We start from the raw sequence: 27,317 nt of genomic DNA, 5'->3' as shown, positions 1-27,317 counted from the left end.
AACAAAGCCATGTCTTACTCATATGAGAGTGTCAGAATAAAACAGATTGTTTTGTACAATGCATATGTGTACTTACCGAACAAAAACATTTGCATCCAAATAACTGATGAGTTCCGTACCCTTAGAGCTCTTTCGTGACACATACTTTGTTTTGTTCTAGAACATTTATAAATTTAAACTCAGTCACTTGCTACTTTATGATTTTTAAGCTTAGTATATAGAAAAACTAGTTTGCAAACTGTGCTATAAAACATGGCCTCCATTAGCATCTCTCAGTCTGTCTTTTTTTTCCACCAATGAGTTTTTAATGTTGATGACATGAAGACATTTTCAACAACATATATTTCCCCTAATAACTCTCCCCAAAGCAATGTAGATATTTGCAAACCTATTAATTATAATAGAGCCCTGCTACTCAAAGCTTATCTGGCCTAAATTAGGCCCCACTTCCCTGCCTGTCCTCTGAGTCAGGGTTTCCCACTTAAAATGAGTGAGACACTGATGAGATCCTGTGCAGTCAGGGACGGGTTTCTGTTCTACACCTCTGTCTTCCTTTCTACAGAAACACAGTCATGTGGGGCAACCTCCACACTCCGTTAGACCATGGAGGAAGGGACAGAAATTGCTTTAAATCATTTGTGTCCCTCTAGCATCAGATGGCTCATAAATAAAACAAAGAGAATACTGTTCTAGTTTTAAGGTGTGTGAACACAGTTTTTCTGTCTCCTGGATAAATTCTAAATAAGCTGCTCTGGAAGTGATTGTTACAAATAAATATTAGGAATGAAAGTAAAAACATAAAGGCTACCTGTTTACAGATAGTAAAACTACTACAGTTTGTTTTAATGCCATTTGCAAGAAAGAAAAAAGATGAGGAGTTCACATGTTCACTAATGACCTTATCTAAGTCCTATGCCACGGAACTCTCAGTTGTAAGGTAATAGAACGGGGGCATTACTTATTCTCAGTATTATTAAAGATGGCCTTTTTGTGTTTAAATATGTATTTTTTTATTTTTGAGACTGTAATTAAGTAATTTTGCCATTCTATTTTGGTCCTTTAAACTGTCCTATGTGCCATGTTTTCCAAATTCATGGCCTCTTTTTTTCCCATCTTTATTAACTTGGGTGTTTCTTATTTACATTTCAATTGTTATTCCCTTTCCCGGTTTCTGGGCCAACATCCCCCTAACCCCTCCCAGTCCCCTTCTTATAGGTGTTTCCCTCCCCATCCTCCCCCCATTACCACCCTTCCCCCAACAATCACGTTCCCTGGGGGTTCAGTCTTGGCAGGACCAAGGGCTTCCCCTTCCACTGGTGCTCTTACTAGGACATTCATTGCTACCTATGAGGTCAGAGTCCAGAGTCAGTCCATGTATAGTCTTTAGGTAGTGGCTTAGTCCCTGGAAACTCTGGTTGCTTGGCATTGTTGTTCATAAGGGGTCTCAAGCCCCTTCAAGCTCTTCCAGTCCTTTCTCTGATTCCTCCAACGGGGGTCCTATTCTCAGTTCAGTGGTTTGCTGCTGGCATTCGCCTATGTATTTGCTGTATTCTGGCTGTGTCTCTGAAGAGAGATCTACATCCGGTTCCTGTCAGCCTGCACTTCTTTGCTTCATCCATCTTGTTTAGTTTGTTGGCTGTATATGTATGTCTTAAATACTTCTTCATCACTGCATCTTCAGACAAATGTGTCATACCTTATACTCTGGTACTCACACTACCCATTACCTTCTCTTTCCTCACTCTGCCTGATCCTTTTTCTTTCTCAGTCAGTCTAGTCTTCTGCTTTCTTACTACATGGTGTCCTTATGGAGGGGACCAGTCACTTCTTATATCCCTGCTGATTCCTTCCCTAAGCTAAAGAAGCAACATGTAGCCTCCTCAAGAATCCTACATCATTATACCTTTATATTGATATAAGGATATTTGTATCTATCCTTATATCTGCTCTAGTACTTCACTAATCTGCTAAAGACCTCTTTCTCTAAGTTCTGTAAGTTCAGATGACTTCCTCTGTTCTGTACAGTGCTGCTGAGTCTCTTACCCACCTTTCCCTGGCCCAAGTGGCCAATATTACAAGGATATTTCAACTGAAATGCATCTCACAACATCTCTCTGTAGAACCAAGAAATAGATTTCATTATCTGCAACACCCTATCTCCTGCTTGCCTTGAAATCTTACCTGGTGTGCATGAGACTGTGGACTACCCGATGGAAGTAGGGTAAAAAGGGAGCCTGTAGGGTAAAGGTCAACAATTCAACTGTTGGCTTTATTTGGTTACAGTTGGTGGGTTTTCTTTTTTGTTTTGCTTTGTTTTTGTTTTAGAATGGTTTTATTTTGTTTTCTTGTCCTCCCCACACCCAGGGACATGTTATACTGGGTTTTATGCTTGTTGAAAAAGGAACTTAAAGTTAAGACTATAGGGAGGGGAGAGGTTATGGTACGAGGATATGGTAGCACTTGGGGAAAAGAAGAAAATGATCAAAATACATTTAAATTTATAAATTGTTCTCATACACACATGCATACACAAATATAAACACAAGCACACACTCATGCCTTTCTATAAACACACATATATCATTTGAAACTCAAGATCTAATGTGAAGGAGACCCTGAAGCATTTGTTAACCTGTTTCTGGCTTATTTCATTTAACATCATGATTTTCCATTTGCATTCATTTCCCTGAAAATGTGATGATTTCTGTTCATTTGTTTTGAAGATATAACATTCAGAAGGCTACATATCAGCGTGTAGGAAACCTGTTTTGTTTCCAAATTTTATAGGTGCTGAAGGATCACAATTCATGAATTTGTGATAATATAGGGAGACCATAGGGTGCTGAGAATGTATATTGTTTTGTTTTGGGATGAAATGTTCTATAAATATCTGCTAAGTCTATTTGATTCATAACTTCTGTTAGTTTCTCTATGTCTCTTTTAATTTCTGTTTCCTTGATCTGTCCATTGATGAGAGTGGGGTGTTGAAATCTCCTACTATTATTATGTGAGGTGCAATGTGTGCTTTGAGCTTTAGTAAAGGTTCTTTTATGAATGTAGGTGCCCTTGCATTTTGAGCATAGATATTTAAGATTGAGTGTTCATCTTGGTGGATTTTTCCTTTGATGAATATGAAAGTCCTTCCTTATCTTTTTTTAATAACTTTTGGTTGAAAGTCAATTTTATTCGATATTAGATTGGCTACTCCAGCTTGCTTCTTCAGACCATTTGCTTGGAAAGTTGTTTTCCAGCCTTTTACTCTCAAGTAGTATCTGTCTTTGTCTCTGAGGTGTTTTCCCTGTATGTAGCAAAATGCTATGTCCTCTTTACATATCCAGTCTGTTAGTCTGTGTCTTTTTATTGGGGAATTGAGTCCATTGATGTTAAGATATATTAAGGAATAGTAATTGTAGTTTCCTATTATTTTTATTCTTAGAGGTGGGATTATGTTTGTGCTTCTCTTTTTTCTTTTCTGCAAGGAGATTAATATCTTGCTTTCTCTAGCATATAGTTTCCTTCCTGCATTTTGTGTTGGAGTTTTCCATCTATTATCCTTTTTAGGGCTGATTTGTAGAAAGATATTGTGTAAATTTCATTTTGTGATGGTACATCTTGTTTTCTCCATCTATGTTAATTGAGAATTTTGCAGGATACAGTAGCCTGGGCTGGCATTTGTGTTCCCTTAGGGTCTGTATGACATCTGCCCAGGATCTTCTGGGTTTCATAGCCTCTGGTGAGGAGTCTGGTATAATTCTGATTGGTCTGCCTTTATATGTTACTTGATTTTTTTCCCTTAATGCTTTTAATATTCTTTCTTTGTTTTGTGCATTTGGTGTTTTGAGTATTATGTGACGGGGGCAATTTCTTTTCTGGTCCAATCTATTTGGAGTTCTATAGGCGTCTTTAAGTTTATGGGCATCTCTTTCTTTAGGTTAGGGAAGTTTTCTTCTATAGTTTTGTTAAATATATTTATTGGCCCTTTAAGTTGGGAGTTTTCACTCTCTTCCATACCTATTATTCTTAGGTTTGATATTCTCAATGTGTCCTGGATTTCCTGGGTGTTTTGGACTAGGAGTTTTTTGTGTTTTACATTATCTTTGACAGTTGTGTTGATATTTTCTATGGTATCTTCTGCCCCTGAGATTCTCTCTTCTATCTCTTGTAGTCTGTTGGTAATGCTTGCATCTTTGACTCCTGATCTCTTTCCTAGGTTTTCTATCTCCTGGGTTGTCTCTCTTTGTGCTTTCTTTATTGTTTCTATTCTCATTTTTAAATCCTGGATGGTTTTCTTCAATTCCTTCACTTGTTTGATTTCATTGTCCTGTATTTCTTTAAGGGGTTTTTGTGTTTCCTCTTTAAGGGCTTCTACTTGTTTACTTGTGTTGTCCTGTATTTCTTTAAGGGAGTTATTTATGTCTTTGTTAAAGTCCTCTATCATCATCATGAGGTGTGATTTTTAAATCCAAATCTTGCTTTTCCAGTGTGTTTGGATGTCCAGTATTTGCTTTGGTGGGAGAACTGGCCTCTGATAACGTCAAGTAGTCTTGGTTTCTGTTGCTTAGGTTCCTGCGTATGCCTCTCACCATCAGGTTGTCTCTGGTGTTAGCTTGTTTTGCTGTCTCTGACAGTGGATTGACCCTCCTGTAGGCCTGTGTATCAGCACTCCTGCAGACCTGTTTTCTTTCAGCCAGATCTGGGAGCAGAGAGCTGCTCCTGGGTTTGTGTGACCTGAAGCCTCGAGGTGGGTTGCTTGGTCTTACCTCTGCTCTCAGGTATTTAGGTGCTCCTGGTAACTGACTGTCAGCTCTCAGTGCAGGCAGAAACCCTGACTGGTCCTAGTTCCCTGTGCCCAGAGGGAAGAGAGGGCACTAGGCAGGTTCCTCTTGGATCAGCAATGTGAGCAGAAGTGGTGGTCTCCTGTGGGATCTCAGGATTGTCCCCGCTTCTGAGGGTCCAGCTCTCTCCCCCACAGGATTTGTGTGCAGGGAGCTGTGGGTCAATAGCAAGTTTTTAAAGCACACATTCAGAACCGGTATCAACCTAATGCCATGGCATTCACCGAAGATGATACTTTAAGTAAAAGGCACTTGGTTATTTCTACACTGTTAGTTGTGTATAATATACCATGCTGATTTGGCAGGATTTCCGTATGCTTGAAATTTCCCCATGACAGGGTGGATTTCTAATCTCATGAATATGTAAATAAATTAAGTATCCAAGTTAAAAACTGGTGATTAGAATGGAAACCAGGGAGTTCAGTAAATGTCAACCCTGATCCTTGTTTATAAAACAAATTCTCAAGCTGAAATGCCATCATATGCAAACAAGGATGGCCTGTGTTCAGTGAGGATACCTTGTTTAACAGGCTGTCCTGTCATTTGCAGTTGCTACCCAGAACAGTCTGCTGTTCCTGAGGATTTGAAAGAAATTGACCACAGGAAGAAACATAAATGGAAATTTCAAAGCAAGTAATTGGAATTAATATTTGAGTAGACACAATCACCCTATCTGGTGGCTACATGTACTTCCAAATAGAGACAAAATATTTGCAATGTTTTAGTCAGTTCTTATTTGCCCTATACAACCCTTACTTTATTTAAGAAACTTTCAGGTTCTTTTGATTGAGCTATCTGGGTCAAAGCGTGGAGCAGAGAATGAAGGAAAGGCCATCCAGTGACTGCCCCACTTGTGGATCCATCCCATATGCAGCCACCAAACCCAGACACTATTGCTGATGCCAAAAGTGCTTGCTGACAGAAGCCTGATACAGCAATCTCCTGAGAGGCTCTACCAGAGCCTGACAAATACAGATGTGAATGCTTGCAGCCAACCATCAGACTGAGCAGGGGGACCCCAGTGGAGGAGTTAGGGGAAGGACTGAAATAGCTGAAGGTGTTTGCAACCCCATAAGATGAACAATAATATAAATCAACCAGAACACCCCCCCCAGTGCTCCTAAAGACTAAACCACCAACCAAAGAATACACATTGGGGGACCAATGGCTCCAACTGCATATGTAGCATAGCATGGCTTTATCTGGCATCAATGAAAAGGGTGGCCCTTGGTCCTGTGAAGGCTTGACACCCCAACATAGGGAAATGTTAGGGTGGTGAGGTGGGAGTGTGTGGGTGGGTGGGGGAACACTCTCACAGAAGCAGGGAGCAGAGGATGGAATAGGTGGTTGGCAGACAGGAAACTGAAAGAGAGTTAACATTTGAAATGTAAATAAATAAAATAAGCAATAATAAAAAAAAATCTTTGAGGCATAAATTGTTGTGCCTCCCTACCCCAATGTGTGTAGCACCCTCCGATCTCAGTGCATAACAAATGTCTCTAAATCAAAATAACGAATGGCCACACATTGACCTTTCCTTCCTTGGCAGCTCCTGGCAGCTCCAGTTCCCATGTCTAATCCCCAATCCTCAGAGCGTCAATCCCAACCATGGGAGCTTTGACAGATTTCAGAGACTGCAGTGGAATGACCAGCGACAGATTTGATAAATCCTGCCACAGGAGAGATTGATGGCGCCAGCAGCATGTGTCATTGCTTGCCCTCGCTCTTCATCAGAAAGTCTTGATGGCTTATCCTTGATGATTTTGGTCCTTTCAGTTTGCTGAGATTTGGATCCAGTCCCCGCTAGCTCTCCCAAGTTGCTCTGCGATTGTGTCTACTTGCCAGACTCCGTGTGTAGTTCCAGTTACCCCCTCATTTTAATTTGTGTGTTCAGTAACAGCGAGTCTCTTGATACTGACCAAGGCACAGAATACCATTCTTAACTTCGTTGCTAGTTTGATTTCCCACTATGATCCATTTTCCTGAAGCACTTTCTTCCCGCAACATTTTCAATGCTTAGCAATTTTAATTGTCCTCCAGGGCCCACCATTAAAGATTTTATAAATTACCACTCCTCCCTCCCTGCTGAAAAGGCTACCCTAGCACTCTGAACAAAAATGTCATACATTGTGTGTAGCGACTCAGAGAATACATAGTCTTTTCATGAGAAATATTCATCAGGTAGGATGGTAAAGGAGTTTGGGGTGGCAGTTATGGTTCTGTCCCTGGAAGATACTCTGTATCATCTAGCTAAGGTTAAGCTTCCTCACGTCTCAGTGAGGCTTTGTCAATCTGGAATTTCTACACTGCTGTCTTTGCCGACTGCTGTGTTGCTCTGTGTCTCAGTTCAGGTCCTTCTGGCACCATGGAAAACCAGACCACCATTGCTTACCTCAGAAGCCTGCTCCCAGGGATGGACTCCTTTCCTTAAAATGATGGATATATCATTAAATATGGTGATGGTAGGAGAATGGTACTTGCAATCCCACTGGCCTGGCTTTAGGAATTTATTTTTAGTCCTGAAGGTGCCATCTCTTTCTTGGTGAGGAATGAAGGAACAACAGCAGACACTGGAGAGCTAAGAGGCAAATGTGCACTCTGTACCAAGGCCACCCCAGGGGCTGTATTAGGATGAGGCAGATAAATAGAATTGGCAGTGTTTTCTGTCAGTCTTCTCCTGAAGTGCAATTTGCAGGTCCCCTTTCTCTGAAACATCAAGAGCATAGTAAAAAAGACAAAATAATCATGAGTCCCCAAAAAGAGTCCACAGCCGGACACATGGCGCCAGCCTAAGACCCTTGAAGAACTTTGTGGGAGGAGTAGAGGAAACAGATTCCCTGACTGTGAAAGTCACTCTGACAGACTTTGTGATGCACAGCATCTAATCCCATCAGCCAAAGGCTGAAACGTGTTATGATGAGTCTTTGCCTCAGTGGGTTTGTCTTTCCACCACTGTCTATGGAGCTGGCTCCCCTCCCACCAGTTTCCTAGTGACAAACGACAATCCCAAATGTGCACTTTGTCTATTCATTTTAAAGGAAAGATAGCCTCATCCAATTTAGGTTCGTGATAACTGCAAACATTTGTATCAGTGTAAGAAGGCTTAATGTCCTTTCTACCAGCTGAGAGCAATCACTTGATTTTCATTGATCCAATATGTAAGATGGGAAATGACAGGAGAAAAATGGCTGCTGTACCTTTCGTCTCCTTTAACAGGCTACATTTTTATGTGTACTATGAATCCGTTTTCAAGCCAATACAGCTCATTCTTTCTCATGGTCAAGCTCTTGGGTCCTTCTGTGGCAGTCTGCTCTACCACACTTGTCTATCACCCACCTTACAGATCCTGGGGTTAACACAGGATGACACCATAGATACCTGACAGTTGGCTCCAGATAACAAGAAAGCTAGCCCTCGTTACTGCTTCCTTTACAGTCAAATACATTTTTTATCATCACCTTTTCCGAAACAGACAAAAACAGATGTGAAAACAAGCCAATGTGAGAATTCTTCCCCTGCAGGAGAAGCATGGGACAAGAAAGAGAAGTGTTGACAGGCCCAGACCAGCTCACAGTCAACTGAGCATAGAGGCTTGTGATTATTTAGTTATGCTTGCTAAAGGAGGGAAGTCATCACAGACATTGTACAGTGATTTTAGACAGGAAAGGTTTTCCCCCTTGCATTCTTAGTTATCCAGACTACCACCCTCCCGCCTACTAGACATTTCTGCTCCTTCTGTTCTTTCTCCATATTTCATTTTGTACACAGTTAGTAGAATACAAGAAAAAACTACATATTTCAGAGTCCACAACAGAGGATTAGGAGATGAACATTGCCCTCCTAGAAGTAGCTCAAATATTCTTTTTTTCTCTTCCAGGTCACCCCTCCCTCTTTTTTTCCTCGAGGGTTGGCACTGTGGGAGAAAGCAGCTGCTGTTTTCTCTCGTGTGACAGATAGTAATGATACTTCTCAGCTCAGTGTTCTGACAGTCAACAAAACCTTGGAACTGGAGACAGACAGGGAGGGAAATAAATCTTTTCTAGGTGCTGGCTCAATACTATGAGCTTTATTAAGGGGCACTGGCTTCTTCTTCAGCAAAAGACCTTGCAATGCTAGCTGAGCCGGACTCATTGCATTGGATACTGGTTTGCCCCCTTCTTTGCTCAGAATTTTGCTGTCAGACTCTGCAGGTTTAATTAACAAATTAACACGAATGACTGAGAGTTGTGTTTTTTTCCTTTCTTGCTACAACACCAGGATGGACAATTAATTTCCTAGCAAGAAACTGAAGTTTTATTAACAGTATGAAAGGTAGCTCTCTCTAGTATAAACTTGAAGAACCAACATGGAAATCCTTAGGACTTTCAAATGTATCTATATGATAGTTAGAGATTATTTTATTTGAAGATACTAGTCTTGAGGTGCATATCCATGGAAATAAGCTATAATTCTCTACACAGATTACCATTGTCTATTCATTAATACCTGAGATTTTGCTATTATGCATATTTATCATAAGGGAGCTTTGCAATAAAACATAAATATATTCTACCTTGATCTTCTACTCTGTTCTAGGTGATTATGGTTATAGAAATGTAGGTCTGGTGACCTTGGAAAACTTCTGAATCTTTAGAAAGTTGCAGAATGTTGTTAGATATTTTAAAGTGGTTTTTCATTGCTAGCAAGCATTTGTGGAGACTACTAAAACAATTGAATGCAGATGTGTGAGCTGTAGTTGGAAGGAGTGTTGTGCTGGACCATAAGCTTTTGGAAAATAAGGCCAGGGGGAGACTAGGTATGCAGGCGAAAGCTTACCAAGAAGGTGTGTTTGGAAGTGAGCAATAGAGAAAGATCAGCACCAAGGACAGAGGTAGTCATTTAGCAGAAGAGTAATGTTGGTGAAAGACTGTAAAACAGAAAGGTTTTTTTCTGACCTACATTTATGCACGATGGTATACACATGCTCATAACTCTTTACTAGCACCAACATTTTCACAATACTACACAGAAGCGTGTGTGTGTTTATAGCATGTAGAATCCTTTTTTCTACCTAGCATGGCAGAAAACTTGGATTACTATCACAATAAAATACCTGAGTTGATAAAATTATTAAGAGAAAAGACTATTTGACTCATGGGTTTTTGTCAGCTATGAGTCAACATGTCATGGTAGGAGAGTATGGCTGAGCAAGGCTGCTACTTTATGGCCTAATAGCTCAAAAGTGAGTGAAGAGGGTACTCTGGTCTCATGGTGACATTTAGGATATGTCAGCAGTGACTAATGGTCTTCCTACAATGCTTCTCCGTTCAAAGGTTTCATTACCACCCACCAGTATCACTGAGAAACCCTGTGCTTTCCACATGAGCTTATTAGGGACGTTCAGCATCCTAACTTTGGCAAATAAGGGTAAAGTAGACTTCTAAAGCAGGATTTTTGAAACAAATGTCATAGTCTTCTTTCTTGGAGGATCAAATACTATACAGTGGAGCGAGTGAGTGGCTTGCTTTAATACCCAACCATCTCCGTCTCTCTGGATTGCAGGATGTGTTTTGGCTAAGTAAACAGTGTCATAATTGGGCTTTTTCAAGGAGCAGTAAATACTCAATTGAGATAAGTTGGTCTTTGGGCTTCTTGATGCTTGATGCTTTGCTGAGTCACCTGGTGATTCATTTGACCTTTTTTTTGGTTGTACAGTTCATGTGGTGAGAAGAGAAGAGGAGGCAGGTGATGCCTGTACTCAGGACAGTGACTCACCATCTACTCAGTGTGATAGACAGCAAAGGCAGAGAAAAGATGTTGATGGTTAGCTGTATTATACACTGGGCACAGGGCAGGAAATAGATGTACCAAATGATGTTTTCCAAATCAGTGGTTGACCATTCTGGACACCAGGTACCTAGAGGGAAAAAAAGGTTCTTTATATTTCCATAAGAGAATAACTGGGTACACGAGGTCCCAGAATGACATAGAGATTACTAGAACAAGAGTGAGAAGTGGAAATGAAGCACAAGTCATAAAAGAAAGAAATAAAAGACATTTTTGGGATCAGAAGGTAGAGAGTTAACCCTTGTCTCATGAACGGTAATTCACAGTGCAGTTGCCCTTGGAGAATGTGGCAGTATGGAATGTTACCACTGGTGGCATTTACCATCTATAAAGTAGCTACAAGAACGTTACACAGGGATAAGGTAAGGAATGGTAAATTAGCTAATATATGTATAATGCTCAGATGTACATTAAGAGCCTGGGCTATGTAGACTAGGGTTTTCTTGACTGTGTTTCCTTTGTTTGCTCTTACAAAGACAACTGGAGCTTGTGGAAGCCAAACAATGTCTGATTTGAGTTTAGGTTCACTCCATGAGAAGCAACTCACATGTGACACTGCTTGGGTAACCAATAGCCAGAGATTACATAGCACAGAGACTTAGGGTAGACTAAGACTTAGGGTTGGATTTAGGTCCAAAAAGAAAAGAAGAAAAGACTCCTAATGATATTCTGCTCTACTTCCTGCCTTATTCAGCCACCATCAGAGACGTTTACTTTGGCAGCAGATTGAACAGCTGCTGACACCAACAGCCAGATAATACACAGAGAGAAATAGTCTAAATAGGACATCTCTATGAAATCCCTTCCCTTGGAGTTCAGTGAACCCCACTGAAGAAGGGGCAGAAAGAATTTAAGAGCCAGGGGGATGGAGGACACAGGAGAGCAAGGCATTTTGAATCATCTAAGCAAGACCTGCATGGGCTCATAGAGTCTAAAGCAGCAGGCCCAGGGCTTCATGGGACTCTTTTCCTCCCATTGGGCTACCAGGTCCAACTTCAGATATGATAGTTTTGTTTTATTTTATTTTGTCATTTGGTTGTTATTTCTTTGGAGACACTTCTTTTCTAATGAGAGAATGAAAGGGAGTGAATCCTGAGGGGAGGCAAGGGGAGGGGAGGAATTAGGAGGAGTAGAGCGTGGAAATTATAGTCAGGATATATTCTTTGAGAAAAGAATCTATTTTCAATAAAAGGAAAGAGAAAACGAATAAAGACTAGCCTTGGGCTGGAGAGATGGCTCAATGGTTAAGAGCAGTGGCTGCTCTTCCAAAGGTCATGAGTTCAATTCCCAGCAACCACATGGTGGTTCACAACCATCTGCAATAGAATCCAGTGCCCTCGTCTGTTGTGTCAAGGACAGCAGCACACTCACATACATGAAATAAATAAATAAATAAATAAATGAATAAATAAATAAATAAATGATCAATTTAAAAAAATAAAAGACTAGCGTTATTGTGTTCCCTCTGGAATTGAATGCATTCTCCTTGACTTGATATTTGGTTTCCCTCGACACGCTCATCCAGACTTCCAGAGATAGGCCATGCTTATTGGTCTGTTGTCTCGGTCTGGCTCACAACTTTGATTCCTTGCTCACCCCTTTGTCAATTTGAGTCCTATTATCTCTTTAGACCACATTTGCTTCCCCAGAATTCCAGAAGTAGCCTCTGTGTTTCTTTATCTTGGGTTGTTTCGAGCATTTCACAGTATAATTGTGGGATCTTCAGAAACTAAATATTGATTTTACCCTACCCATCACAGGTTGTCTATACTATCCAGGGGAACAGAAGACCTTGCGACCAGGCAGAGCACACTGTGCCTCCCAATTCACTTTAATGTTTACTGAATGTGTGATTCGCAGCACATCATTTAGTCCCCAAGTGTCAGTCTCTTCAATTTTTAAAGTGAAATGTTAATATCTGCCTTGCAGGATTGACATGTGAAACAGAGGTGATGCGCTTGCCTGGCAATGCCAGGTGCTGCTCCTGATGAATCAAGAACAAGGACAAGAGTACTGATTCTGATCTGTCTTCTCTTTCTCCCTCCCTCCAGTTATACAGTTCGGCTGAGTTTGGCAGAAGATGGCAGCTTATCCAGGAAGCAGTGGTACCCAATAGGTTTTACTGGTAAGTCTGCCTCCATGCTTTGGCCTAGAATATCATCACCTTCTCTAGCACAGGATGGGATCCTGGAATACCAAACACTTTCAGATACTCTTAAAAGTTGTGTCACTATTTTTTCCATAAACCCCTAATGTATCATTAATATTAGTGAACTTCAGATACTTTATAAGTAGTGCTTTGGTACGTTTACATGAACCTGGGATACAGACATTTATTTAAGGCACTATAACTTTTATTGTTTAAGGCTATATATATATATATATATATTTGTATATTTGTATATTTGTATATATATATATGTATATATATACATATATATTGTTCCACCTGGCTCACAATTGATTCCTTGCATATCCCTTTGTAAGTAATGTGGTCTTGCCAATATTATAATATATATAAAATTTTCAAATAAAGGTTTTCAGCATAAAGAAGGAAATCTTAATTAGTTCATCAGCAGTTCTTATCAATGTTCCTTGTGTCAGGTCTTCTAGGCCTCCTTCTTATCCTAGTTTTTACAATCAGTACCCCTATTCTCTCCCTTAGCATGCCAGCTATATTCTGTGAACTGTCAAACACATATAGGCACAGGGTCATACTCTGCTCCAGCTGTTGTGACAGGATGCTATGGGTTGGTGGAAACAGCCATGTGTCTATGTCCTGAAGATTGGGAAGATCAAGCTGAAGATAGAATCAGATTTACTTCCCTTTGTGGGTTCTCCTCTTGACCCAAACATGGCTATACCTTTATGTAGTGAAAAATAAAGGGCCCTGATCTCTCTTTTCATTGTCACAATGACACAAATTAATCTATGGTTACCTCACTCTTATGACCTCTTATAAACTGAGTCATCTTCCAAAGACTCAACTCCAAGTGCAATTACTTCAGTCTAGGGCTTTAATTTTTATGTTGGGAGGATCATAGACATCCAGTCCATAACCTAAAAGTATAGATATAGAGGACAGAGGTATTTACATTTGCATGAGTGTTAGTGACAGACACTGTACTGTAACTTTTTTATAGTATGCTGAATTTATGCACATACCCTCATATTTTAAATAGTTACAAATAGGCTATCTATAAGAATTCACATCTTATAGATCTATTGCACATAAATAGTAAACCATATGATATAAAGCATTATGCATATGAAAAATAAATAATAAGAGAGGAAGGAGGAGGCAGAAAAGTATAGAACAGAAATGAAGTCTTGAAAGTCATAAGCTTGATTCCTCATTTACCATGCTCCTAATTCTCTAATACATAGCCTCCCCCATGTCAATAGGTAACTCAATTTGAAAATCACGCAAGCGATAAAAGTTAATTTGGACTTTGTGTTTCCAACCCAAAATCCAAGAAATGTAAGAACAAAGTTTGGAGCAGTCTAGCGTGATTTTGATATTGAATTTAGTGAAAGTGTTAGAATGTATATCCTTACACAGAAGAGCGAACACTAGTTCATTCAGAACTGCCCATAGAAGAGACACCCAACCTGGCCTCAGGCTTCTGTAAAACTAGCTCACAGGAGACGTTATGTATTCCTTATTTAAACAACCTAGAATCGCCAGGACAGTGGCATTCAGGGCTTTATTATCTTGATGTCCCTTCTGAAATCACATTGGACTGGCATGATGAAGGGACAACCTGCTGGTTGATGGCAGATGCACCCCTCACTGCTTCTACACTTTCCTCAGAGGGGAGCACATGTTTACCTGTTGCTGTGTGTGTGTGTGTGTGTGTGCGTGTGTGTGTGTGTGTGTGTGTGCCTTTGATTATTTGGTTAGATAAGGTCTCCTGAAAGCCAGAGTGGCCTCATAATCCTTATGTATATGTGGTTGGCCTTGAACTCATGATCTTCTTGCCTCTACCTCACAAGCACTGGAATTATATATGTGTGCCATGACATCCAGCACTTGCATGTCATAATTTCAAATACTTCATTAAAGTCCCTGTGGCTTTTGAAAGCTAGAGAGCTTTGTTAGAGAAATTTCCTTTCTTTTTAAAAAATTTCATATATTCATTGAATATCTACATGCCCTCCCTCTCCTTCCTCAAAGTCCTCCTATCACTTCCCACTCCCTCTTAAATTCATGATGTCATGGCTTTTTACTTTAATTAATATGTAAGTACATACGTAAATGGAACCCTCTGAGTTCACTTAGTGTTACTTGGTAGTGAGGAAGAATGAGTCTTCCCCAGAGTCGAGTTCCCTAATTAGCTATCCAATACCAAGGCGCATCCCTAGGGAATGTTTTACAAAGTTCATATAGAGGCTAGGGATTCGGCGCAGTTAGACTGCTTGCCTAGCATACAAAATGCTCTGAATTCAGTACTCAGCACTGCACAAACTTTGTATGGTGATACGTGTCTGTGCTTGGAACACTAAGGAAGCTGATCATTATAAGTTTCATGCTGAAAGAGCTACAAGTACAATAGCGTCTGAGAGGAAGGAGGAGGAGGAGGAGGATGGGACGAGAGGAGGGAAACCTGAAAGGTTAGGACAATCGATCTAGAAATGTCTATGTGAAGTGAAACCACTTATTTTTCTTCATTTTCTTCTCTCCTTTTGTTATTTTGTTTCTGTAATGTGTGTCCATGGGTGTGTGTGTGTGTGTGTGTGTGTGTGTGTGTGTGTGTGTGTCCACACTATGACATCAGGTGGTGTGTCTGCTCTACCACTCTGCCTTATTTCCTTGAGAGAATATTTCTCAGTGAACCTGGAGCTAGACTGGCAGACAGCAAGCCCCACAAACCCTCCTATCTCTGACCTCTGCCCAGACAACACACACACACACACACACACACACACACACACACACACACACACACACACAGAGAGTGCTGCAGCTGCAGACAATCATGGCTTTTTACATGGGTGTGAGTACTTAAATTAAGGTCTTCCTCCTTGCCTGCCATGTACACTTGTATCTGGGAAAATAGATCCAACTCCAATCCCTTCTTCCACTCTCACAGTGAGTCATCTCTGACTGACTGGATGCCTTGAAACCTGTTTTCGGTTTTCCAGTTGCTGTTCATGTTGGGAATACGCTTTCAAACACCAGTTGAGCTCTCTCAGGCCTAGGGATCCCAGTCTCCACTAGGGTCGGCTTGTTAAGGATTTATCTATTTTTATGGCGTGTGGAGAGCTGTTTTGCCTGCATTTTGTATCAGGTGCACACAGTGCTTTCAGAGGTCATCCAATCCCCTTGGAATTTGAACTTCCAATGTTTGTTAGCCACCATGTGGGTGATGGGAACCTTACTGTGTCTTATGGGGAGAGCAACTCTCATCCTCTGCATCATCTCCCCAGCCCCCTCTTTATATATATATATTAAAAAAAAACAATATTTATTTATTCTTTAATTCTTTTTTACAGTCCAGTCTTCATTCCCCTCTTAGTCTGCCCCCCTAACTGCTCCCCGTCCCATCCCTCCTCCCGCCCTCACTCCTGCTCTACATGGAGATGTCCCCAGCATCCCATCCACACCTCATCAAACCTCCCCACTCTCTGGGCTAGACCTCTCATTGAGGCCAGACCAGGCAGTCCTCTGCTGTATGTGTGTCAGGGGCCTCAGATCAGCTGGTATATGCTGCCTGGTTGGTGTCTCAGTGTCTGAGAGATCTGGGGGATGGGGAGTGGTTGAGACTCCTGGTCTTCCCATAGGGCTGCCCTTCCTCCTCAGCTTCTTCCAGTTTCTCCCCAGCTTCTGTCCATTGGTTGAGTGCTGGTATCTGTTTTTGACTCCTTCAGGAGGGCAGCCACACAAGGCTCCTGTCTGAAAGCATACCACACCATCCATAACAGTGTCAGGCCCCGGGGCCTCCCCTTGAGCTGGATCCCAATTTGGGCCACCACTGGACCTTCTTTCTCTCAAGCTCTTCACCACTTCTGTCCCTCCCTGCAGTTCCTTTAGAGAGGAACAATTCTGGGCCAGGGCTTTTAACTGTGAAATGACAACCCGTCCCTCCACTTGATGTCCTGTCCCTCTACGGGAGGTGGGCTCTACAAGTTCCCCCTCCTCATTGTGGAGAACTTCAGACAAGTTCTCTCCCTTTGAGTCCTGAGAGTCTCTCATCTCCTAGGTCTCTGGTACATTCTGGAGGGTTCCCCGACCTCCTATCTTCTGAGGTTCCCTGTTTCCATTCTTTGTGGTGGGCCTCAGGTCTTCAGTCCTGTTCCCCCCAATACTTGATCATGTTTCCCCTCTTCCCCTCCCTGCTTCCTCTCCCACCCAGTTCCCTCCTTTCCTTTGCCCTCTGTGATTGCTTTCTTCTCCCTCCCACGTGGGGTGAGGCAGCCTCACTGGGCCCTTCTGCTTCTTAACCTTCTTGAGTTCTGTGGATTGTATCCTGGGTATTCTGCACTTTTTTGACTAATATCCACTTATTAATGAGTACATACTATGTATGTCCTTTTGGGTCTGAGTTATGTCACTCAGGATGATGTTTCATTTTCTCCCATGTTCATGAGCTGCCCATCATTTTTATCTATTTTTTGTAAAAATTATAAAGTTGTTGTTGGTGGTGTGTATGGTGTGTGTAGTGTGTGTGTGTGTGTGTGTGTGTGTGTGTGTGTACTTTATGTATATAGAAAGAACTCAGATACATATTTTTAAAAGGGTAATCCTCCTAGCTTATCATAGAAAGGATAGTAATACTTGTTAATGGAGGAGCTATAAAGGATCAACCTTTCCATAAATCAGGCTTACCAGAGGCTGCAGGTATATGCACACAGACCATAGCACTAGAGTGTACACAGTAGAACTCAGGACATGTTTGATTTCAGTTTGTTCTTTAGCAATAGAATAAGGGAAAGGTTTACTTAAAAGGACAGGCAAGGGAGGCAAACCTGAAGGCATGCCCAGCTTAGTGTACCTCAGTTTCAGACTTACATGAAATCTTATTTTCACATGCCATTATTGTAAGCAAGACAGACCTCTTTCCTTTGTCACTCATGCTAGCTCATCCTTTCCTATGAATATTTTGAAGAAATCTTTCATTCTACAGGTAGATTTCTAAATCTACAAATGTCACAAAATCATCACCTTTCAAAAGCACTGTACACTACAGTTTGTGAATTCTAACTAGTCTGTTCACTATGTAAAATCAGTAGCTCTGTATTGTTTTTCTTTTTTCCTATCGTGAACATGAGAACACATCTTTCCCCAGTCAAGCATTAGCAGTGTGCAAGTGCTATTTAAAGTTAAAGCTCTTTAATTCTCATAACAGTTTTCTGAGGGAAGCTACCCATTAGCATCATTAACAAGAGAAGTCTAAGACAAAGAATGGTTAAGTAATTAGACCAAGGGCACAGAGGTGCAAAGTAAAAGAGGTCATTATTTCAGTGATGGGTATCTCCAAAGTCCATTTCTACTTCATGCCTGGATGCTATTGCCTCTGCTGCTCACCCTAGAGCTGGAAATCGAAAGCCCTAGACAGATGAGTAGTCACAGTTCAAAGGTATCTTGGCTGTAGTGTCTGTCTTTGTAGCTTTCCAAATATATTTGGCCTTTGCCCTCATGAATTTCAGCTTGCCTGGCATTGCCTCGCCAGAGAGGGCACAGCATCCTGTGAGATACACAGCTACTGTGGATATCTCTTGGCCTACGGCCACATGATCTATGTTCTGACACTGAACCTCTTCCTGAGTCCAGCAAGAAATCTGTCAATCAAAGCAATGTGTGTTATTATATTCACTCCTGGAAACTAGTTGCTGCAAATTACATAGAAACCATGAAACTGTTGAGGGGTTTTCATCCAGCTTTAATTAAAAGAAATGTCCTTTAATCACTGCTGCTCCAGCCTAGCAAGAGGGTGTGACTAGCTCTCAGGTGGTTTTCTCCAGTGTTAAATTGAATCATTAAATGACCATGGGTAATAATATAGCACTTCCCACAGGAGTGCTGAACATGAAGATAAAATCATAGGTTTTCCACATCATCAAGCTCTCTTGAGAATTACCTGGGAGAGGCAATAGTCACACCGCCCCTGGAAGCAATCAATGCCAATTGTAAATAATTATGGGATGCAACATCTTATTCTTACCTTAACTAGTGATTGCTAGCAATACCGGCATAGCAACTATAAATAGCAACTTTCATCCCGAGATTTTATATTCCTTCCAGAAGTGATTTAAGACCTCACATAAAACATGTCTAAGGACAATGTTGCTTTTAATGGATTAGCCTTTCTTCTTATTTAACTGAGGACAGTCATAAATATGCCCTTTCCTATGTGAGAATCTATGTCTTTGTTGGGAAACAGTTGATGGGTAAGAGCCTTAGGGACACTGAGTTCAAACTTTATCATCTATTGAGAAAGGGATTGTGGGAAGTGAAGTCATGTGTTATCCCTGATAATTATGTGCAGAGCCCACTGACTAGCAGTAACAGAAGCATCTACAATAAGCTGACTTTGCATATGTTGCCTCCATTTCACAGGTGTTGGTTTTAGTCTTAGAATGGCCTTCTCCACTTTGGGGCATAGAACAGACACTCTCATCTTTAGACTTAATAGTTTAGTAGTTCCATCAGCTGCCCTGAATGTTCTGTTTTCAGAGATCAACATGACCTGGCTATGATTATAGACATAAAAGGTGAAACATTTACTATACATGAAGGTCAGTTATTTACCCTGGGAACTGAACTGGATTCAATCAAATGACATGATTCATAGCCAAAGGGAGATGTGATTCTTAATGAAGAAGATAAAAACTCTTAAGAATTCCATATTAAAGAAGGAAGTATGGATTCTCATTAGGGGAAAAAAACCCTACAGATGGGATGTTGGAGTATTAATGCAATACCATGAACAGTTTTATATTTAAATCCGAATATTGTTAAATTTGTAAAGCTGTACATTCTTCATTTTAGTCTAATAATTTAGAGAGAGCTGAGTTCATGCATTAAATTTTGAAGAACATCATGGAGTTGGAGGGCTTGGGTCCAATTGCCTTGAAAATGCATTTCTGTCCATAGCCCAATGATTTATAAAAGGTTGAAAAATTTGGTTTGGTGCCTAGGTAAAGTTTGGGATTTAAAACCTGGAGAACAGTTCTCATTGCAAAAGATGAAATAATTCTCTAAGTTTAAAACATATTAAGAAAATTCCATTTAACTGAAAATCTGTTTGAGCTTGCATTGTAACATTTGTTTATATACATGGATTGCCTGTAACAGGGTCAGCTCAATAATGATTGTCAACTTTCTATGATAAACTAACATGACAATTTGGAGCTGTTAAAAATTAGCCTTTAGGTCAATGAGATGGATCAGTGGGTAAAAGCACTGACCATTCAAACCTGAGAACTTGAGTTTACTCCTCAGAGTCATCAGTAGAAGGAGATAGAGAAACTGTATACAGTGTGTACTTAATTATATTAATAATTGTATTGCTTCCCATAGGTCAGTGTAACGATTGACTTTCTTTGACAGTCTTAGACAATGAACAACAAATCCTATTTGTTGTATGTTACTGAGTTTGAGGTTTATTGCATATTTGCATTGATTGTATAAATTAATCAAGATTGTCAAGATGTAACAAAAAATGCAGCCTGCATAAGTAATAAAACAGGAGATGTTTATCCATGGGTCTGAAACAACAGAGAGTCTAACTATATATTCCTGGAGATCAATAAGCTTATTACATGGATCAGATCATGTTCTCTCCCTGTCAGCCCCATCCTCCGTTCTACGCTTTGGGGTCTCTGTCTTCAAAGTATCCTCTGGACAGCTTATGTCTCCTATTAAAAAGCTCAGTCCAACCAAACTCCTGGAGTCTAATCTTATGGGCCTGATTAGGTAACATGCCCCTAGTGATACCTGGGGATAGAATCAACTCTAGCAAGCAACATGAGCAGAGAGAGTAAGGAATAGCCATGAGGCAGAATTGCCTTACAGCTTTTAGCAAGGAAAGGAGAGAGGGTAATAGAAAGACATCCATAAAAGATACTCCTCATGCATGTATATTTTCACACTCTTTTCAGATGAGCAAAAAATAGAAAGGTAAGTAGAAATGCCAAGTCTCATAGATATTCATTCACTTCACCTTGATATACCTTGGTAGATAATAGTGATGAAATTTAAAACTACGTATGCCTAAGGACATACTTACAGTATCCCAGGCTGCAACCCTATGTCTAGAATAACCATGGCCTCCATGATGCTATGAATCAGTAAAGCTTTTAACCCTAGACCTCCTGCAGACTGTTTCCTATATGTGTGGACCCTTATCCCAGTACAGGATTCTCCTCTCTACCCTTGGCTACCAAGTGTATACACAGATGATTTGCAGTGAACCTTGACATGGTTGGGTAAGAATGTGGACGCTTAGTTTAGATTACTCTTTGCCTCCTTCATGGTCCTCTATTTTGATTTTCAATGCCAATGGTTACTTCTGTCTCTTTTCAGAATGTAATGCAGCATAGCAGGTACCACAGTTTAGGTCTGTTTGGGTCACTCGTTAGAATAACATATGTTTTCCATCAACATATCACAGTTCAATCTCAGATCCAATGTTTACTATCTGTAGGAACCTTGGAAAAGGAAGCTTGGCAAAATGTCAGTTTTCTTTAGCAAGGTCTTATTTTGCAAACTAAAAATGAAATAGTATTATTATCAGAGAGTAAAACATTTAGTATAGTCTCCAAATATATTTGTTTCCTCCCTCCTGCTCCTACTGAGAGGTAAGTTAATTAAAAGCCAAGACTCTGCCTTTCATATATTTCTGTCTGTAGTGGTTGTTTGGGCTACACCTCTTTGACTCCCAGCAGATTGCTTGGGTGCACCCACCCAAGGAGCTTTCTGGATTTGAGAATGGAAGACACACACACACACACACACACACACACACACACACACACACACACACACACACACACACCAGTTAATATTTGACATGCCATGACTAGCTCCAAGACCAGGCACTCCTAAACCTTCCCCTTCTACCCTTGGCCCAATCAGGGGAGTGGTCCTTGGCCACTTACACAAATTTTTACATGACTGATTGGCTTTCTCTCCTGCAGCTCTTTTGCCCAATCCTTCTCCCGAGTCATAGCAATCCTCCCTTCTGCCCCCTTCTGTGTCACAACTCTCACAAACCTAAGGATCTCTCGCCCCATCTCCCTGTGCCCAGACATTGGCCACTGGTATCTTTATTGATCAATCAAAAACCAATTAGGGGCAAGGACTTTGGGCATTTGGACATGCAGATTCCCTATTAAATCAAAGCATTAGAAGCAACCGCCAACATCTGTCTACCTTGTATACTACCTTAGCTGCAGTAAAATCAACATGTACGTGTACATGTAAGTATGCACGCGACATGCATGCAGGTCATGCTATCTCTTCATTCCTCTTTTGGGACAGTATTCTCTGTGAGGTCAGAATAGTCAGAAACCATTTCCTTTGGACTCCAGACTTCCTCTTCTCTTTCTGTTCTCTCACCCTTAGTGACTACCTCTCTTGTGTCTGAGCCCCACCCTGTAAGCAGAACCATGGGCAGGTCAATGAGGAGCACAGGGCAGTCACAGGAAGATGTTCTGAGACTCATCCCAGGCACTGTGCTGGGACATTAATTGCACCTGCACTGGGAGAGCTCGCTGAGAGCCCTTTGATTATCCTGGAGAGGCCGGTGTTTTATTTCTTTTCTAGAAGTTAATGATCTCCACATGAGTGCTGCTTCCCAAGCCTCTTGCACCTTCCTTCACTTCTTAATCTTTTCCTGTGATTAGCAAGTTTGCCTTACAAATGAAAGTGACTGTGCCTTTGTGCAGTATGAGCTCATCACTTCTGCTGCAGCCTCTATTCGCTAATGGCCGTCATTGATTCCTGTCCCCTTATCTTGATGATTTCCTGTCCCCCTAGGCAGCAGCTTCTCTATCTTTGCACAATAGAGATTCAATCACATCTCCTGGTTTCCACGAAGAATCTCTCTGATGTCAAAGTGCCAAACGTTAGCATGAATGAGAAGGAAGGAAGGAAGGCAATGGCCATAACTCTGGCATCCTAATTTGTAATTATATTAATGGAACTTAACATCATGAGAGTGAACATACCTCACTAAAATCTCAAAGGCTTCTAGGATTTCCCCCTGTGGTTTTGCATGTAGTTCTGGTTCACCATTCAGTCTTGATTCACCTCTGGGTGCAAGGTGCAGTCACAATGCTTTTGTCATGTGTTTAAAGACACAACTTAAGCTATACCACTTCCTTTCAAAAGGTTCCTCAGTGAAGCCAACAAATTTCTGCTTCCACCTGACATGAGATTTCCCCCTCATATAATGCTAAGTATTTATAAGTATATAAAAGAAAGAACATTTGCATATGTCACATTATCCTTTTTAGATGTTGTCCCTTTCTTCTTGAGTCCACTTCTCTATTTCCCGAGGTATAGGGCAACCAGTGTGTGTGTGTGTGTGTGTGTGTGTGTGTGTGTGTGTGTGTGTGTGTGTGTGTGTGTTTGTGTGTGTGTATTGTCTCTTTGACTGCATATAAGCATTTTTTCCTTTATTCTGTGTGGCCCTGCTGTCTGATGTTTAAATGCAATGTCATACACACACAGAGAGACAGCCAGGCAGACAGACAGACAGACAGACACACACAGAGACAGACAGACAGGGTGAGAGACAGACAGTCAAATAGACAGACAGAGAGAGACAGAGAGAGACAGACTTGATTAAAGCCCTATTATACTGAACAATGCTTGCCAAATACCACACATGTATCATTCATTAGCATTGAATCGAAAATTTTAGCTAAATGAATATATACTATTATTTTGAGAATTGCTAAAAAAATATCTTAACTACACGATGATCATCATGAGACACCTACTGGTTTAAAAGGTATTAAAATGAAACAAAATTAAGGATTTGGAGCATGGATGAATGAGGCTTCCAATACTTAGTTTGATGAGTGGACTTGACAAATGGGAGTTGGGGGTGAAGTAGCCTAAGATTTTTTTTCTATTAAAGGTTAGATGAGGCTGTCTTAGTACCTAATCATGAAGAAGATAGGGTGGAAAAGACACAGCACTGAGCAGTTGGTAATTTGTCAGGGTAGGTCAGGCGACCATCCGGGATAGAGTTATCCATCAGATTCTCAGCACTCCAGGAGAATTTAGAGGGCATTCCATTTGACCTCCTATGACTTGCAGGGATCTTGTCTACAAAGTGCTAGAGAAATGAATGCCAAGAGCTTTTTAAAATGAGAACAGGACTTTGCTGTCTATCAGGATCTATCTTCCTCTAAGTAGAATAACAAGAGGAAATGGACCTGTCCCAGTGTTGTTTATTGTTGGTCCTGGCACTTAAGACATCAACACCTCTAAGCAAAGCAATCCCATAATTTAGAGAAAAGTGTCAAGGCTTTGCAGGCATGGAAAGATGTGCTCCAGGGTGTGGACAGAACCGGCATTCATAAGATTTATGGTAAAGACTTTTACCTGAGCACTGCATTTACAGCAGATAAATCCCAGAAGACACTACTATTACTGATAATTGAATTACAAAGCCATTATCATGTGCCGAGCAGAGCAAACATGGGCCTCCATGGTGACAGAATGAAACTTGTAGAATATTTATGCCTGTGCAGTTTCTGAATTGCCATTCTACAGAACACACTGATGGGCCTCATCCCTCCTATGAGCAAGTATGCTTCTGAGCAATTTTGCAGTCGTGGAAAACAAGATACCTAGGAAAACACGAGAGGAATGAAGTTCGGACATTAGTACCCAGCCCTCTGAACGTTCCTCATGTTCAAGTCTTCCAAAGCTGCTCAAAATATCAATGCAGCGCGTGAAATTTGGGCTTTTAAAAGAAGACTAAAAAAAGAACACTGCTATCAGTGCTGTTTGCTACTGAAATTAAGAATAACCTCATAATGAAAAGCATGATTACAGGGCTGGAGAAATAGGGTGTAAAAGTATATACTGTTCTTGCGGAGAACCTGAGCACAGTGTCCAGCACTCACACCAGGTCACTCACAACTACCTGCAACTAGACCTTCAGGGGACCCGACATCCTCTTCTGGTTTCTGCTGTAACCTGTATACACTAGAACACACCACACACACACACACACACACACACACACACACACACACACACACACTTTTTGAAGAGGATATTACTGTAACTTTGCCACTTAAAAAATACACCATAGATTTATTTGTGTGATTCTGAAATCCCACAGTCATATCTATTCACTGTGTTTACAGAATGAAAAGCAAAATGGCTGAGATATGCCACGTGGTAACGCTGTGTTCCTAAGACAAGACACGGGTTGTTTCCCTATTTAGTTTTTCTATAATTCAGTATGTTCTTATAAGCTTTAGAGATAGTTTCTCCCACCGCATTAATTGAGTTTTTAAGTAAATTTAGAGTTAAAAAAAACAGTAACGAAAGTAGTAGGAAAGGGGCTGCAGAGATGGCTCAGTAGTGAGGAACACTTACTGCTCTTCCGAGGAACCAAGTTTGGTTTCTAACACCCCCATGTCAGCTCAAAAGCATCTACAACTTCAGTTTTAGGATATTCACCACCTCTTTTGACTTCTTTTGGTTCCTACACATATCATACATGCACATAAGCAAATATACAGGTAAACACACAAAATTAAGTAAATAAATATTTTAAAAGATTCTAGAAAATCCCACATATGCTTAAACCAGCTCTGACCAGTGTTACGTCATCTTATAGAGCTATAGCCCAATGTTTGTAGTTGTGATATTCGCATATTATCCACTTGAGACCATATTTTCATTTACCCTGGCTTTTCTACAGGTATCTTTTCCTTATAATGCAGAATTTCATGTCACATTTGTCTAACATTTTATTTTACTTTCCTGAAATTTTCAGTTTTTTCTATCTCTAATTATCTGGATGATTTTGTGTGTGCATGTGTGTGTGTGTGTGTGTGTGTGTGTGTGTGTGTTGTGTTAGGGGGTGTAGCAAAAAGTATTTAATCTCACAAGTAGGAAGTAAAAATCATCTCAAAAGGTATCATTTCATTTAGCAAGCTATCATCATATGATAGAATTTTTGAGGAGTTATATAAACTTGTTGAGGTATCATGAAATAGATACCATTGTATGTTATACCTGGAATATAATTTTTATAAAAAGAACATTATACATCAAAGGGTTTTTTTGAAAGTGCCTATTATTTTCTTGTGGTTTTTTTTGTTTGTTTGTTTGTTTTACATCCTGACCTCAGTTTCTTCTCCCTGCTCTTATCGCAGTCCCCATCCCCAGCCTCCCTTCTGCCCCACCCCCATCTACTACTCCATTTCCCTTCAGAAAAGAGCAGGCTTCCTATGAACATCAACCAAACAGGGCATATCAAGTTGCAGTAAAATGCATTATTAAGCTCTTAGTAAGGCTGGATAAAGCAACTCAGTATGAGGAAAAGGGTCCGATTAAGGCAAAAGGGTCAGAGCTAGCTCCTGCGTCTACTGCTAGGAGTCTGACAAGAAAACCAAGCTCTACAACTGTAACTGTACCCGAGGGACTAGAACAGTTCCATGCAGGCTCCCTGGCTGTTGGTTCAGTCTTCATAAGCTCAGATTCGTTGATTCTGTAGGTTTTGTTTTCTTTTGTTTTGTGATGTACTCTCTGGCTTCTACAATTCTTTCTCCTCCCTTGTGCAGGATTCCTGATGCCTATTCTTTATGATCCAGTTCTGTCATTTTATACTTCCTATTGAAGGGACAGAAAGACTAGAGACGTTAAACATGTACATGTAAAAGCAATCATCGCAGCAGCATCTGTAATACAAAAACATGTGCTCTACCCACAGCCCATGGTGGAAAGATGAATTAAGGATGATTCCATGGTGTATCGCATAGTAGCTGTCAGAGTTTATCAAGTGTTCCTTTACACCATGTTATACTAATGATTTGGTACATTAGTTATGTAAGAAGGAAAGAAATGCCCACGGAAACATAGAGACACTACTACAGGATCGGCAATGATAGGCAAGATGCTCTCCCGGAGGGTTTGAATTCATACTCTATGACAGCACATGGCCTTCCCTCCATCGGTCATTCTCATGGTCTTCCCTCTGTCTGCACCTTGTGTTCGCCCATCTGTTCAACTCCCTGGCCCCCCTTTCCCTTGATCTTCTCCTGTACTCTATTTCTATCACACCATTAAGAATTCACAGTACTGATGAAAAAGTGACTTAAAAATAAACCAAAAATCAAGTGATAAAATGGAAAGTTGTGTCTTTCACTTCCCATTATCACAGTGGCCTCCACTGTTAATCATCAGCTAGAAACTCAGAAAGCAACTTAGCAGGGCCTGTACAGTCTTTTCGAAGAAGATCACTGCCTTCACCTGTTGCCAAATCCCTCACATCTCGTGCTCAGAACTTAAGAAATTCTTTGTAAGCAAGTAAAGTTCCAAGAATTTAAAGAGTGTAGGAACCTTTATCTCCAGGATGAAGATAAATCGAATTTCCTTCTGCTTCACCCAGTTTTATCCCTCCTACCTTTCAGACCTTATCAACCGGATTTCTCTTTTCTCCCATTTAAGGTAAATTT

General features: G+C 40.7%; 1 protein-coding gene across 4 annotated transcripts in view; it reads left to right on the top strand.

Moving 5' to 3' along the window:
* Window positions 1-27,317, top strand: part of Sorcs1 (sortilin related VPS10 domain containing receptor 1) — a 507,144-nt gene that overhangs the window by 325,222 nt on the left and 154,605 nt on the right. For all 4 annotated transcript variants that reach the window (XM_032892179.1, XM_032892181.1, XM_032892180.1 and 1 more), the window contains exon 5: window positions 12,713-12,786. In XM_032892179.1, the coding sequence (XP_032748070.1) occupies window positions 12,713-12,786 (74 nt within the window). The remainder of the gene's footprint in view (window positions 1-12,712; window positions 12,787-27,317) is intronic.

Source organism: Rattus rattus, chromosome 2 (assembly GCF_011064425.1).
Source record: "Rattus rattus isolate New Zealand chromosome 2, Rrattus_CSIRO_v1, whole genome shotgun sequence".
Lineage (NCBI taxonomy): Eukaryota > Metazoa > Chordata > Mammalia > Rodentia > Muridae > Rattus > Rattus rattus.
Note: the sequence above shows the minus strand (reverse complement) of the source record. Positions and strands in the feature narration are given on the sequence as shown.